The 14,349-nt window shown below is 34.0% G+C and overlaps 1 protein-coding gene across 3 annotated transcripts; it reads right to left on the bottom strand.

The window, feature by feature from the left end:
* Positions 1-7,415: 7,415 nt before the first annotated feature.
* Positions 7,416-11,074, bottom strand: LOC139844713 (uncharacterized). Of its 3 annotated transcripts, none has more exons than XM_071834933.1 (14): positions 10,807-11,074; positions 10,570-10,707; positions 10,386-10,484; positions 10,188-10,289; positions 9,953-10,096; positions 9,780-9,874; positions 9,481-9,610; positions 9,249-9,353; positions 9,041-9,147; positions 8,343-8,394; positions 8,150-8,239; positions 7,971-8,055; positions 7,822-7,886; positions 7,416-7,573 (listed from the first exon to the last, which is right to left on the bottom strand). In XM_071834933.1, exons 1-14 carry the CDS (start codon positions 10,882-10,884, stop codon positions 7,490-7,492), a joined length of 1,374 nt encoding a protein of 457 aa, XP_071691034.1. In that variant the 5' UTR covers positions 10,885-11,074; the 3' UTR covers positions 7,416-7,489. The 3 variants fall into 3 exon arrangements, 2 of the variants coding, with proteins under 2 accessions (XP_071691034.1, XP_071691035.1); XM_071834934.1 differs by having other exon boundaries at positions 9,953-10,072; XR_011758074.1 differs by having other exon boundaries at positions 7,502-7,573; positions 8,155-8,239.
* Between the last annotated feature and the right edge of the window lie 3,275 nt (positions 11,075-14,349).

Below are 14,349 nucleotides of genomic sequence, written 5' to 3'. Positions count from 1 at the left end.
AATTTGTGAATCGAGCACTTGGTTATGGAGTCAATAGTATAGTGGCCTAGTGGGCATCATTATGAAAAAGGTTATCAAAAAAAGATATTGTAGAACAAGTGGTTGGTGCAGTGATATTGACTTGTTCACGTGGTCATATCACTTGGTGCAAAATTTTCCTTGTTATTATCTACCTATTTCACGGGCTTCAGAGGTTGCGAACGTCTTGCGTTCGGGCCTCATCCGAATAGGGTTTTACTACACACGATACCCGTATAGATTCGTCCGAGGGACGGTAAGATTGTAAAGATTCATACTAAGGATATGATCGGGTGGGTGGGTGTCGACATCGTGTTTGACCCCACGTCAGTGATTCTTAACCGCCGATTAAAATAAATTAATAAATAAAAGATATTGATCCGGTTTTAATTTTCAAGGTTTATTTGGTTAAGAAATTTCCGAGAGCAAAATGAAAACTAAACTAAACTAAATTCATATTTCGAAACCGAAAGTAAATTGAAAATTGAATTCAAATTCAGTTCGGTTTTAGTTATGATCGGAAAACTAAAAAAATTGTTATTCAACTGTAAAAACAAATTTTGAGTATAATTTTCGATTTTAAATTGAGTTGCGATCTACATATATTAATATTAATAATTTAATATATTATTAGTCGAATTTGATTATAAATTTCGACGCACCTTTGACCTATTTGTTTAAGACTGAAACTTATCTAATTGAATTCGGTTTTTAAATAATCGGAATCAATAAAGAATAACCAACCGAAACCGAGCTCAAATCTATAAACCGAATCAAAAAATTAATTTAAATTCAACTTTGTTTTTTTTATTCGATTGGGTTGTCGGATTTAACGGTTTATAACACACTACTGTTAAGAAAATATTTTTAAGAAAATAGAAAGTCTATTTTGGGCTTAAGGGTCAAAAACTTCAATGGGTTAAAGACACTGAGAACGACCAAGTCAATTATAATACTCCGTGTCAACCAAGTTCAAAGTCTCGCCTCTTCTCCTCACCTTCAAAACAGAATAACAAGGAAGTCATTTGTACGCTTAACTGCAGATCTTATCCTAGTTATAATACGGAGTAATTTTTCTAGCACTATATCACAAATTAAAATTGTTAAGAGTTTATAAATATAGATGATCGATTTAGTTGATACAAATGTAACATTATAATTTATTTTTTTCTCGTTACAAACTAAAAAGTAGTACCAATCATATGGCTGCCCTCTACCTACCTGTCCGATAGCCGACCTGAGAGAACGTAAATCGCGTAACTCGTGATGAAGGGAGCATGAGACTAGAGTTGAACTCATGACCACCCATTTATGTTGCACGTTCCCAACTACAACTATAGGAATAAATGTACAAAACTGAAACTTAAATGTATACAGATTACACATATAAAGCATGGTAATCTGATTACAAAAGATAATTAGATTAACAACATAAGATTAAAACGATCAAACCGAATAATACGTTGTACCGGACTTGTGTTTAACACAATTCCCTTAAACCGATTATTCGTTCTTCTCAGGTTACATCGGTCCAAAGCAGCCCAATTTAAACAGTTGTCCAGAAAAGATCACCGGAACGAGGAGAGTTTGTTGCGACCGAGCGATAAACGAAAAACGTTTATGTGTGTGCTGCTACACAACTTGTGGTGTATTTCTGCAAACCCTAAAGGCTTATGTGGAAACTACAACTTTAAGTTGCTCCCACAGTCCCACTACTATTACAGTAAGCTACCATTGCACGGATGTGTTGTTTCAAACAAGCGATCAATGTTTAAAGATAAACGTGTATATATATATATATAAAAGTTCAAATGAGAACTAAGAAAAAAGCAAGAACCATGAGAACTAAAATACACGAGGGTAAAAAAGTAAATTACATGGTTCCCGTTTTAATGTAGTCTAAAATTCAAATCATATCCAGCGGTTACAAAATTAAAGTTTAGGAATGCAGTTATGGAACATTAATGTCTCCTAACCCATTTCACAATCAACAAATTTCAATTAGAAAAATCTTCACAATCAACAATTAAATTCGCCGTTGCTGATTATTATTATTGTTGTTTTTTATTTCCAATTGTCTAACCTTCAAGATGAAGTGCATGAATTGCACAATGAAAATCTCCAAAATACCGTTGAAGAAGCACACGAATTAGAGGTTTTTAACTCCCTGGAATTGGAAGAAGTTAATGTTATGATGAACTTTCGAGCCCTAATCAAAGTGAAGGTAAACCCTTTTCAAATATTTGGAATTTTTATATGAATATGATTGTGGTTAAGCAGTATGTGTTTGTTATTGTTGGTCACCATATGATATTAAACCATACATAGTCAGAATCTTGATTCTATTTTTGATAAAATCATAATACCTTCAATTTAATTTCGCATCAGTTATTGACTTGTTACAGATTCGATTCGTATAAAACTTTTTTCTTACCATGTCACAGGCTAGTTATGTTTTCACTCATACGTTTAAAAAACTGTCAACAGGTGCATCTTCTTCAAGTGTTGCATTCTACAAGCCAAATGTTAGTAGATATTAACCATATACAAACCGGTTGTAGGAACAATGTTTAATTCAATCGAGGAAGCATTAGTTATATATCAAAGTTATGCGGAAAAAGCTGGTTTCTCTATAAGAAAATACAAGGCTAAACATAAACCAAATGGAGATTTATCTCATAGGTTGTTTGTCTGCTACAAAGCAAGTAAACAGAAGAAGAAAACATATGTGGATTCATTACAACGGGTTGTAGAGTTTGAGCAAATTCAAGAAAAGTCAGTTAATATCAAAGAGCCGAGTGAGGAGTATATACTCCATTTGGTTTTTGGGTCAAATTTTTTCATTGTATTGGTGTGTCTAATATGGGTCAGAGTATATACTCCATTTGGTTTTTGGGTCAAATTTTTTTCACTATAATTAACTATGGGTCCTATTGATATCGTTGTACTGACATGGGTCAAGTACGCGAGTGCATGCCTCGGTTTTGGTTGTAGATTACTACTTTAGAATTTGAAATGGGCCAAGGTTGCTGATGTTTTATTAAGTCATCATATAAGTATGTTATTACGTTAAAGGAATGGGTCAAATTGGTCACTGTTTAGCTAGTTTGGGTCTGAACTTGTATGTTACATTTGGTCTAGTAATTCGATTTTCTTTATGGGATTGAACGAGATTATATTGTGAACGCTACGATATTGTGTCCAAATTAACAAATTTATTGTTGATAGCAGTTTTTCTACAAGTGTTCACATTAATCACTTTAGCATCAACCTACCCATTTTCACTATTAACTTATGCACTTCAACTATAGTGGGTATACAAGTGTATACTTATCTTTTTTTCCAACAGCTATACTAGTTATTAACTTATGCACTTCAACCCGCACATATATGTTAAGCATAAATTCAAAATTTCAATACCAACTTAGACGATAATAATAGAAGTAGAAGTACAAAAAAACTCATATTATATTGGTAAAAACAGTTATTAAGTGATGATATATGAAAGGAATTTACTGTCAGCAGCAAAATCGACCTACTAAGTAGCTCGTTTTGTCATTTTTCTTCCATCCAACCTTGCATTTTCTTACACACTCAAATTGATAACAACACCAGTCTATGTTGTTGAGTTTTGTATCTTCACAAATGTAATGAGATATACCAAGACTGCATGTGCCCCTAAAAAAGCTCCACCAAGTACACTTGTGAACAAAACCAGGAAATTCAACTTGAAATTCCAGTCTGCCACTTCAGATTCACTTATTTTCTGTTGTATTCACACAATGTTAACAAGTTAACTCATACACATATTTATGCAAAGTTAACAAGTTACCTCATACAATGTTAACATGTTACCTAATACAATGTTAACATGTTACCTTATACACATAATTAGCTCATCTTGTTCATCTTAACATACTAACATATTCAGAAACTGTCAACATATTCAAACAAAGTTAAGATGTAAACTCTTAATCGTAAGTAATCATCTCAACAAGTTCAAACTAAACATACTAACATATTCATAAAATGTTAACACGTATACTCATAATACTAAGTACAGAACTCAAAAAAGTTCAAAGTGAACAAACTAACATATTTACACAACCTTAATATATGCCATATAATGATGCTATCAGATATGCACAAACTGAAAATCCAAACAAACAAGACCACATTGTTAACAAGTTACTACATGTGCATACATAAACAACTTAACATGTTCCAACCTATTAGCAAGTTAATTTTAGTTCATCATAACTAAAATTAACTACACTAAAATTAACATATTTCAGGAACTTTACAAGTTCAGACTACAAAATATAACAAGTTAACTAATGTAGATAGTTAACAAGTTAGTTCTAGTTCATCAAAACTAAAATTAACTACTCAAAAAGTATCATATTTAAGCAACTTTAGATATTCATACTACAAAAGTTAACATACACAAGTTAACATGTGCCAAATTGACCATTAGACATCATAACATAAACGTTAACAAGTACATGTGCATACTTAACAAATTAATGAGTTACCTGATGTTCACACTTAACAATTTCATTCTACTAAAATTAACATACTCACATGATACTAAAAGTTAACAGATGTCATAAACGAAATTGTTAATCTCAAAAAACTTTTTTTCCCTAAGCAAACTTCATTTATTAACAACTGCACTGAAAATCATATCTCAGCATGTTTACAAGTTCAAATTACAAAAGTTAACATACACAATTTAACATATTAACACAAAGTTAATATTTACATTCTTAACAAAGTAATCAGATCAAGTAGTAAGCTAATACTAATAAGAACAAACCTAACACTTTTCAGATTAAACAAACAAACATATTCACCCAAAGTTAACATATGCAACATAATGATGCTATCAGATGTAAACTAACTGGAAAAACCCCACATGACAGATCACATTGTTAACAACAAAACATGTTCCAAATTGAACACTAAACATCATAACATAAATGTAAAAGCGTATAGTTTTTACTTTTTTGAACACACTACAATTCTTATTAACTGAACTAATGAACATAATGAATCAACAAAACACGCTCAGAATAAACATTTGACATACGTACACAATGTTCTTTAACATATTCACTTAATGAACATAGATTAACAAAATTAATAATAAAAAATTATAATACCTACTTAATATGCATACGAAATACTTTTAATTATAAATCACGTAAACAGATTAATACCGATAATCAGCCAATCTTCATACTTAAATCAGTATGTTCAAACTTCGAGTTTTCATCTGCAGCATCCATGAACTACGCACTGGAAAAAAAACCCAAAGCTTATAACAAAAAAAACAATTAAAATTAATAAAATCATAATAGAAAAATTATCAATTGAACATATCGTACCTTGATTATTGATCAATTTTATGAAGTAAATTTTAGCATTCGAATGAACTATTTTTTGCTTATGAATGTACGCACTTAAGAAGTTGGTTTGAAATTTACAGGGATTTTTTTTCAAAATTGTTTACCTCCCAATCCATATACGCTTCAAATTAGGGATTTGAATTTTAATCCACAGAAAAATGAATGTTGATCATAATTATTTTGGTTTTGAAACTGCTCCCGTAATTCTCAACTGCTCCTACGGTTATGTTAAGCTTATACACAACTGCAATGCGTCCCCTTAATTTAGTTTCCTAAAGTACCCTTTTAGTGTAAATTTTATATTTTTAAAATTGTTAAATATTACATTTAATCACAGCCATCCATCTAATTAATCTAATGGTCTAAAAGGGTTCTCATAGTTCTTGCTTTTTCCTTGGGTAAAATTGTTTGAAAATACATTGAACTTTCACCAAATTCCTATTGTATGCATCTAACTTTCAAATCTCCTATTGTACGCATTCAACTTTTAAATCTCTAGTATTGTGTGCATTGAAGCACTTGTAACTCAGGTAACAGGTCAATATGTAAAAAAAGTTACATTGTTGGTCCCTCGATTTAACGTTCGTTAAAATTTTCCGTTAAGTCTTATCAAATCCTACCATTCCCTTCATCATTTTTCAAGAACATCTTCATCTTCAAGAATACCTTCCTCTTCTAAACACTTTTTAACAATGATTTCAAAAACACATTCAAAACAATTCAACTTCCATCTCCAACTCATAACCACTGTTGGGTGAATGAAAAGATGTATGATTAGTAACTAGATATTTTACATTAATACATGTGCATACAAATACCAATTGAAAGTGTCACATGTCATCTGTCATTCACAATATAGAGTAGCTATTCAACATCTAGCAAACAGTAATAGTATGAATATGAATATGACCAAACAACCATGAAGAATAGCACATTAAAGTTCCAGAAAAAAAACATTAAGTAATGGAAAAAACTACGAGACCCTTCTTTAACAGAATAACAGATTTAGCTATAATCATCTTCCAATACAACGTCCCAGGCTTTTAAACTGAAAAAAAAAAGTAGATCAAAATCATTTTGAAGATATTTTAATTTCATAACAACTTAATAAGAGAATTCAACTTGAAATTAAATTAGACCACGAACTAATATTAAGATTTATATGTGTATAAATGAATGAACGTGATTCTTACCACCTGCAATTGCCCCAGTTGTTGATGTCGTCGAAAAGACCATCGATGGCTGCCACCAAACTTCAACATAAAATTAACTCAGACCACGAAATCTCATTACCGGAACCCTAAATCGACGATGATAATTTCCCGATGCCACTAATCGATGAAAGATTGTTGTTTAGATCGATGAAAGGTGCTTACGATGGTGGTTCAAATCGAAGCTTGAAAACCCACAAAACATATTGCAGAGATCTGGGTTTAATTCAATTGAAGGGTTTTACAAAAAAATTGCAAATCTCAGATCTCTAAAGTTACAGATCTGAAACTTTGGTCTTTTTATTTACTATGTCAGCCGCTAATGAAAAAGAAAAGATGAACAAATCAAATTCAATTTATTGAAATTAAATGAAAAGGGGTGAAGAAGGGTAGATAATGAAAGAAGGTGATAAAGTGAAGAAGGATCAACAATCTAGTTTTTTCTACAAAAAAATTAAATGATGTAAAATCTGACAAACATGAAGGACTAATGATGTAATTTTAAAATTGAGGTTACCTGGAAGTTACCTGTTATAACAAGTTAAATACATACAATAGTAGAGATTTAAAAGTTGAATGCATACAATAGGAGATTTGAAAGTTGAATGCATACAATAGGAATTTGATAAAAGTTCCATGCATTTTCAAATAATTATCCCTTTTCCTTGGTTCTTATATGAACCCACCTCTCTCTCTATATATATATATATATATATATATATAGATTCCCTTATTGTTATTCCCGAACAAAAAAACATTCACATACATTTATAAGTTTTAAGTTACAATGTTATGCTAACACACTCGGTAGGACAACTACAGGTTATCCAGCCTGCCATCTTACATGCATTAGAAGTAGGCACTCTCTAAAGCCTTGGCTTTTGCACTGATAGCTTCAACTTCTTGCTTCCCCAATGCCAAATAACCCCTCTCCTGAAACCAAACCAAACCATTACTTATTTCTCAGGCATATTTATCAGATGCTACATTCAACTATATCATATAAAAAGTTAATCCGCTTTATTTGAACATAACCTAGATGAAAAGATGTATATATAGGTACACACAATAGTGTGAAGTATTGCATATCTCATGTAAGAATTGAGCAGTTATCAAGGCATGGACTTCAGAAAATAAGATATATTCTAGCACAACATGAGTACGGAAATAATGGGATATACCAATAGGCGCCATAGAAAAGGTGTGCCATCTCTCTTCTTTAACTGCTTCTCTATCACTGCAATCGCTGCACATACATTTCGTAATCATATGGAAGTTTCCCTTTTAGAACTAAAGATTCGTCTTAATATACCATGAAGGTAGATCACACCTTTATCAGCATGTCCTGCATCGAGCAACATAACGTACCACACTTCATTGAAGACGTCAAGTTGTTCCCCAGAGGCACCAACCATCTGAAATACGCAATCCATTTCAGATTCCACTCAAGGTATAGAGATATTGATAAACGTATTACACACACAAAAATAAGAAATTTCTCCTTAACACCTTACAGTTTTCAGCATCAAAGTCTGGACCAAGCAACTCTAACGCTCGACTGAACTCGCCTCTCCCATATTCATATACAGCTTTGGCAAGCTACAACCAAAAATATGAAACTTTTAGTAAAACATAAGATTAAGCTATGTAGTTATATAAAAGAAAGAAAAAGAAGCAAAAAAGATAGAAAAAAAAAACCCACCTTAAGTCCTTTCTGCATCAACTTCCCCTTCTTCGGGTTCATAGCACAAACCCTGTGTAAAACATAAGATAAGATTCTAAAGTAAAATAAGGATAGTTCGACATATTGTTAGATACATGGTATGATTTTAATGTCCGGATTGATTCTTGAATCGTGTATTCACTTTCACTATAAAGTATTTCGACTCAATGATTGCCTTGGTTTCACGAAATCTTTACAGGGATAAGATAAGAACACAATTTGTGTTTTTGGTAATGAAATCACAAATCAAATTATCAGAGAAATGTGAATTCTGTCTATTGTGTGCGTGTAAGCAAAAAGTACAAAAACAAATTATGAAGTTCTGTCTCATAGGTAGTTTAAAATGAAAGGGTGCAACCCTTCATTTTTGGTGGGATAACTGTTACACGAAAAGGTGTAACTTTCTGGCTGGAAACCCTTGGCAGACACCTTTTCCACATAACGTATAGTGCCTAGGTGTGCGACCCAGCAAGGGCGCAGCCCCCTTAACCCCTGCTATATTCGCCGCATTATCGAGTCAACTCTTACGGGCGTACACCCCACACTCTCCAAACCCGATAATAAGTCTCGATAACCCTTGCTTCCACATAAATCACAACTACCTAAAATGATTGTTGGATGACACTAAAATCACTAGCACGTATAAAGGGACAAAACCAAAGAGGGAATTTATTAACCTCGACTTTAATCCCTCTAGTAAATCTCGAGCCTCGGACAACTTGCCGGTACAAGCTAAGGCCCATAATATCAACAAATCAAGGTGCCACTCAAGAAACCAAAAGCTCTGAAAAAGTATATATTAAACTGGAGAACTATAAAAAGTAAGAATTATACTTCAAAAAATATCAGTTAAACAAAATGAAATTACCAAATTGACCAACTCACTTGATCTGATAAATAACCTGCTAAGATGTTCAGTTGGTCGTCAAAGAAACGGATTTCACCTCTCACATGAACCCTCAATAATAAGCCAACTGCATTCAAGTATACCTATACACACAAACCCGTCCACAATTAATGATTACGAATGGCATAGATAAACATGGACCCACCAGTTGCAACGAGACTACTGGACATGTAACCTATTGTCAGAAAGCAAAAAAGAAAGAGCAAAAACCTCTACAGGAGTAGCATCACTTCTATCCAACTCTTTCCAGATTCGATTATCATAAATTTCACATACTTTTTCAAAAGGAGCGTTACCTTCCAAGTAACAAAGCGCAACATGCCACCAATTGTGAGTGTTCCTATACATTAACATCGAATCCGCATCGACATATGTTAATTTAACGATAAAAATCATAAGGAGCCATTCATTTCTAATAAACTTTTAAACGTGAATTCATATAAACCCAAATACAACAACCTACATACATGTCTGTTTCTAAAAGAAGAAAGTATATAGAATATGCTTACATGAATGATGATAATGGACCCCATGATTTTGAGCAATCTTCCATGAACTCCACTGCTTCTTTAAAACGACACTCGTATTGATAAACATGGCACAACTGCATAAACAATGCTACTGACATGAGAGCATATAACGACAAACACACTCGTATTGAAAAACATTTATAATAGCTCACAGCATGTTGTGACCATGGATCTTGGTTGTTGATTTGGAAGCCCATTTTGGCAGCTTTTTCAGCATCTTCCATTCGTCCAAGCTCTAATAGAGGAAAAGCTAACATTCCATATACGAAATCCTGTTGATCATTCGAAGCTAATACCTAAAGACCATTCAGACAATAAACCATATATGAAGTACTTGATTGAAATGTTGAAAGAGTAGTAGTTGAGATAAAGAAATAAAGTATAAACCTGTTGAACGAGTTGCAACGACAGATCGGGTCGACCCATGTAAAAGCATAGAACTTGAGCCCTCTTTAAAGATACCAAATCCTTAGGGTATTGTTTCAATAACTACATAATAAGCAAACCAATTCCACATAAAATCAAATGATTGAAATGAAGCATAAGTAAGTAAGGTATATAATAAACTAATTACTAATTAAAAACCTTAAAGTGCAAGTCAAAAGCAAGATCATCATCCCTATTTGGTGTAATCAAACAAGTAACTGTTTCAAAAACTGCTTGTTCATAAGGAGATGCATTATCCTACAGCAACAGCATACAAGTTAGTTAGATTAGTTAATTAACAGCAGAGATTAAATACATATTTGGTGAAAGTGAGTGAGATTACAAGATTGGAATTGGCAGCTTGAAGATAAGAAGATGGAGAAGAAGAAAATTGGGCAGCTAAAATATTAGCTAAAACACAATCAGGATCATGCTTAACTGCTTCGATAATCACGTCCCTTTTTCTTCCATAGCTAAGCACCTATTATCATCATTTTCAGCAGCAAAATTCAATTCAATTCAATTTAATTATATTACTACTGTAATAATCAATTTTAATTTAATAGAATATGAGAAGGACCTGGTGATAATATTGGTTAATTGAAGAGATGCAAGAAGATGAATCAGTGTTGATCTCGTAACCCCATTTATCCTTCATTGTTTATTTCCTCTCGATCAGTTTAGCGAATGAGTGACTGTTTGCTGTTGTTAAATAGTAATTTTATTTCTTAAAAAATAAAGTCAATACAAAAGATTTAGGGGCGGTTGATGAAATTTGGGGAATTCTGGATATAATAAAAAAATTATGATTCCGGCGGCAGAATTTGGTTTGTTATGATTGAGTCGGTTTATAAACAATGAAGGATAAATGCATAGTTCGTAATGATTTGTGTGAATACCGGGGTACATGTGACTTTAGTGAAAACAAGCACATGGTCGACGGCGCGGTGCTGCGGTAGACTTATGCTGTCAGTTACAAAAGATTGTTGCTGGTTATGCTAGCCTATTACAAAAGATAGCAGCAAACTATTTACATGAGTCCAAAAAGATTACAAAAGCGATATAACGTAGACGCCATGTAGGAGCAGATTATAGATTGCTTGTCTTTTCTTGAAGCCAAAAATATATGCTCGACGTTAGGTTTAGTGCGTCTTTGCTCTTCTGCTTTCTTTTGCTCTTCTGCTGGAACTAATCATAGATGAACTATGGTATGCAACATATATTATCAAAGAGAAGTAAGCCAACAAAATAATAAGCAACACTACATTTCAATCCGGCAGTATAAAGTATAAACATGCATATATTGTAATCCCAAAATCCACAACAATAGTGAAAGGAAAGAAGAACAAAAATCATAAACAAAAACGGAAGAATACTAACCTGTAAAAAATTACGACAACCTGAAAGAGCAACCTACCAAAAAAAACATCAACCCATAGAATAAAACGTAAGACGGAAAAATGCTAGTAACAAAAATCAATTGAAGAACGGATAATAACATAGAACTTACTACACAATGATTGCACCAACGGTCGTATAAAGAACCTGCAATAGCAAATAAGAAACCCAGAAAATAAGTTACATAAAATGCTTTTGGAAAAAAAAAAAATAATAATCAACAACTGTAAGAGAGAAATAGAAGGTAAAGAAATCATTGATGAAAGCATGCAAGAGAGAATCGTAAAGAGATTAAACGGAGAAGAAAATTGGTATATGATACTTCGCGGGAAAAACGAATAGACAAAAAGGAAGGAGGTGACGACGGTGGCTCGCCAAAAAAACTTGGAACAACACGATGGCGGAGAAAACGACAGTGGTTGTGACGGGGATGGTTGCCCGGAGATAGTGAAGGCGGAGAAAACCCTAACCTTTTTAGTTTAACAATACACCGACGATGACATAGTGGTGGCGACGGACACGATGTTTGGTGGTGGTGGTGACGACGATATTTACGGATAGTCCGTGCGTTGCAGCGGGAATTTGCTAGTACGTGCTGGTATATGTGGTAATTGAGACTTATAGTGGTGAAAGTTACATCATCATATATACTTCATAATATATTGTAGGACTTATGTAAGACCCAAATATTTATTGTACATAATGTATTTATGGTGTACGATATGTGTATGAAGTGTACGAAGCATGTACATGTTGTTTGCTCGAACGTCGAAGGAAACTGGACGTTGTCTGAAGTGACAAGGTGAGTACGTATCTTTTCAACCCCAAATAAAATTTTAGTTGATGTTTCAAAGCCTTACCATTGGAAATAAAATCTTATTACGTTTCCAACGATATTTGATTCATCGAAAACGGAGCTACGGTCAAAAAGTTATGGCCAAAACAAGTTTCTGAAAACTGACCTGAAGGTTGGAGCGGTGCTCCACCTTATGGAGCGGCGCTCCGATCGCGTCAGAAGCAATTTTCAGCTTTTTTAAAAGGTTTAAATGAGGGGTACTTTGGTCTTTTCAATTGGGGTCGGTTTAGGGTCACCAAAACTGATCTAGAACTCCATTGGAGCTCATTTCTCACCCACACAAACACTCTCATCCATATTTAGAGAGAGAGGAAGAGTTCTAGAGTGAGAGAGCTTGATTTGGAGAAGAAGGAGTCGAATTCTAGCCAAAGCTCGGGTTTTAAAGTTGTTCATCTCGCTCCTAGCTATGTTTTGGTAGTATTGGTAAGTTCTAACTCCGAATTTCATTTGTTAGATTTGATATTCAAGTTAGGGTTTGAGATTGTTAGTTGTAAAACCCATTTGGTTGATGAAGAGGGTTTATGGAAACTTTCTATTTTGATATTTGGCGGGTTTTGGGTTGGTTAATGATTTAACCATGTTTAAGACTTGTAAATGGTGTATAATCATTAGTGTTAGTTATTATTGGTATTTTGGAAACCATTAGGGTTCTTATGGTTGACAAATTTCGACTAGAGTCAAAATTAGGGTTTGTTGATGATTATGACTCAATTGCCGATTTAATAAGGTTTATAAACTTAAAATGGATTAAGTTGAAGCATAGAACCGAGTTAAATATGTTTTGGTGTCAAAACTTGCTAATGGCGTGATATTGACTTCTTATGGGTCAAATTAGGGTTTAAGTGTCATTTTGGGCAAGATAGGTGTTTAACATCTATGATTGGGTTTGATTGGCATATTAGGACCATTCCCACTTGTGTTAGTGATTATTGGTTAGTTTGGGCGCGATTTGTGCTTGGAAGTGCATTTGGGTCGAAATTGCACTAGTTGTCAATTTGGGTTGATTTGTATATCCACCCTAATTGTGTTACTTGTTATGTGATAAATGGATTAGGTACATTCCATCGGCGATTGTGAATTATTTCGGTAGCATTCTTCAAGGCGACAAGGTGAGTGTTAATATCCTATATGCATATGTATGTGTAGGATGGGTGCTGATCGGGTGAAGGGGTTCTCGCTTATAGAGCTCGCTTCTCGTATAGGTGGAATTGTTGGACTTGTGTATAGGACCAATTGGCACGGTTGTGCGTTTTGGTTGATCACTTTGGCGAGGTGCACACTTTGTGTGTACGTTATCACATGGGCGTGTGATGTGGACTTATATAACCCCAATGACGAAGGGTTAATATAGTGAGTGGAATAATTATATGCGTAAGTATATAATGTATTTATTTGTTGTAGCGTGAGATGTGAAGTGTCAATGTGCTAAGACACCACATTTCACGTGACGAGTGAAGTGTCGATGTGCTAAGACACCACTCAAAGTAATGTGACGGGTGAAGTGTCGATGTGTTAAGACGCCACCCGGGGTGAAGTGTCGATGTGTTAAGACACCAACCGGAGTGAAGTATCGATGTGCTAAGATGCCACTCCAAGAGAATAACAGGTGAAGTGCCGATGTGTTAAGGCGCCACTCGAGGTGAAGTATCGACGTGTTAAAATGCCACCTCAAGTAAAATGAAGAGTGAAGTGTCGAAGTGTTAAGACACCACTCGGGGTGAAGTGTCGACGTGTTAAGACGCCACCCGGGGTGAAGTATCGAAGTGTTAAGATGCCACCCATGAGGTTAGTGTACGAAGTGTTAAGTGCACTAATGGTTGTTATAAACATCGATGACTTGTTTCGCGAAGTCATTCCCTTGCGAAGATT

The sequence above is a fragment of the Rutidosis leptorrhynchoides genome, chromosome 4, assembly GCF_046630445.1.
Source record: "Rutidosis leptorrhynchoides isolate AG116_Rl617_1_P2 chromosome 4, CSIRO_AGI_Rlap_v1, whole genome shotgun sequence".
NCBI classification, from domain to species: Eukaryota; Viridiplantae; Streptophyta; class Magnoliopsida; order Asterales; family Asteraceae; genus Rutidosis; species Rutidosis leptorrhynchoides.
Note: the sequence above shows the minus strand (reverse complement) of the source record. Positions and strands in the feature narration are given on the sequence as shown.

Bases quoted from the DNA above. Each gene is read 5' to 3' on its own strand.
- LOC139844713 (XM_071834933.1), bottom strand. From the start codon at position 10,884: ATGAAGGATAAATGGGGTTACGAGATCAACACTGATTCATCTTCTTGC. The intron at 7,887-7,970 runs GTGTGATCTACC...ATGTATGTGCAG, and splicing joins TGCAGGACATGCTGATAAAG to CGATTGCAGTGATAGAGAAG. The intron at 7,574-7,821 runs GTATATCCCATT...GTTTGGTTTCAG, and splicing joins CTTTTCTATGGCGCCTATTG to GAGAGGGGTTATTTGGCATT.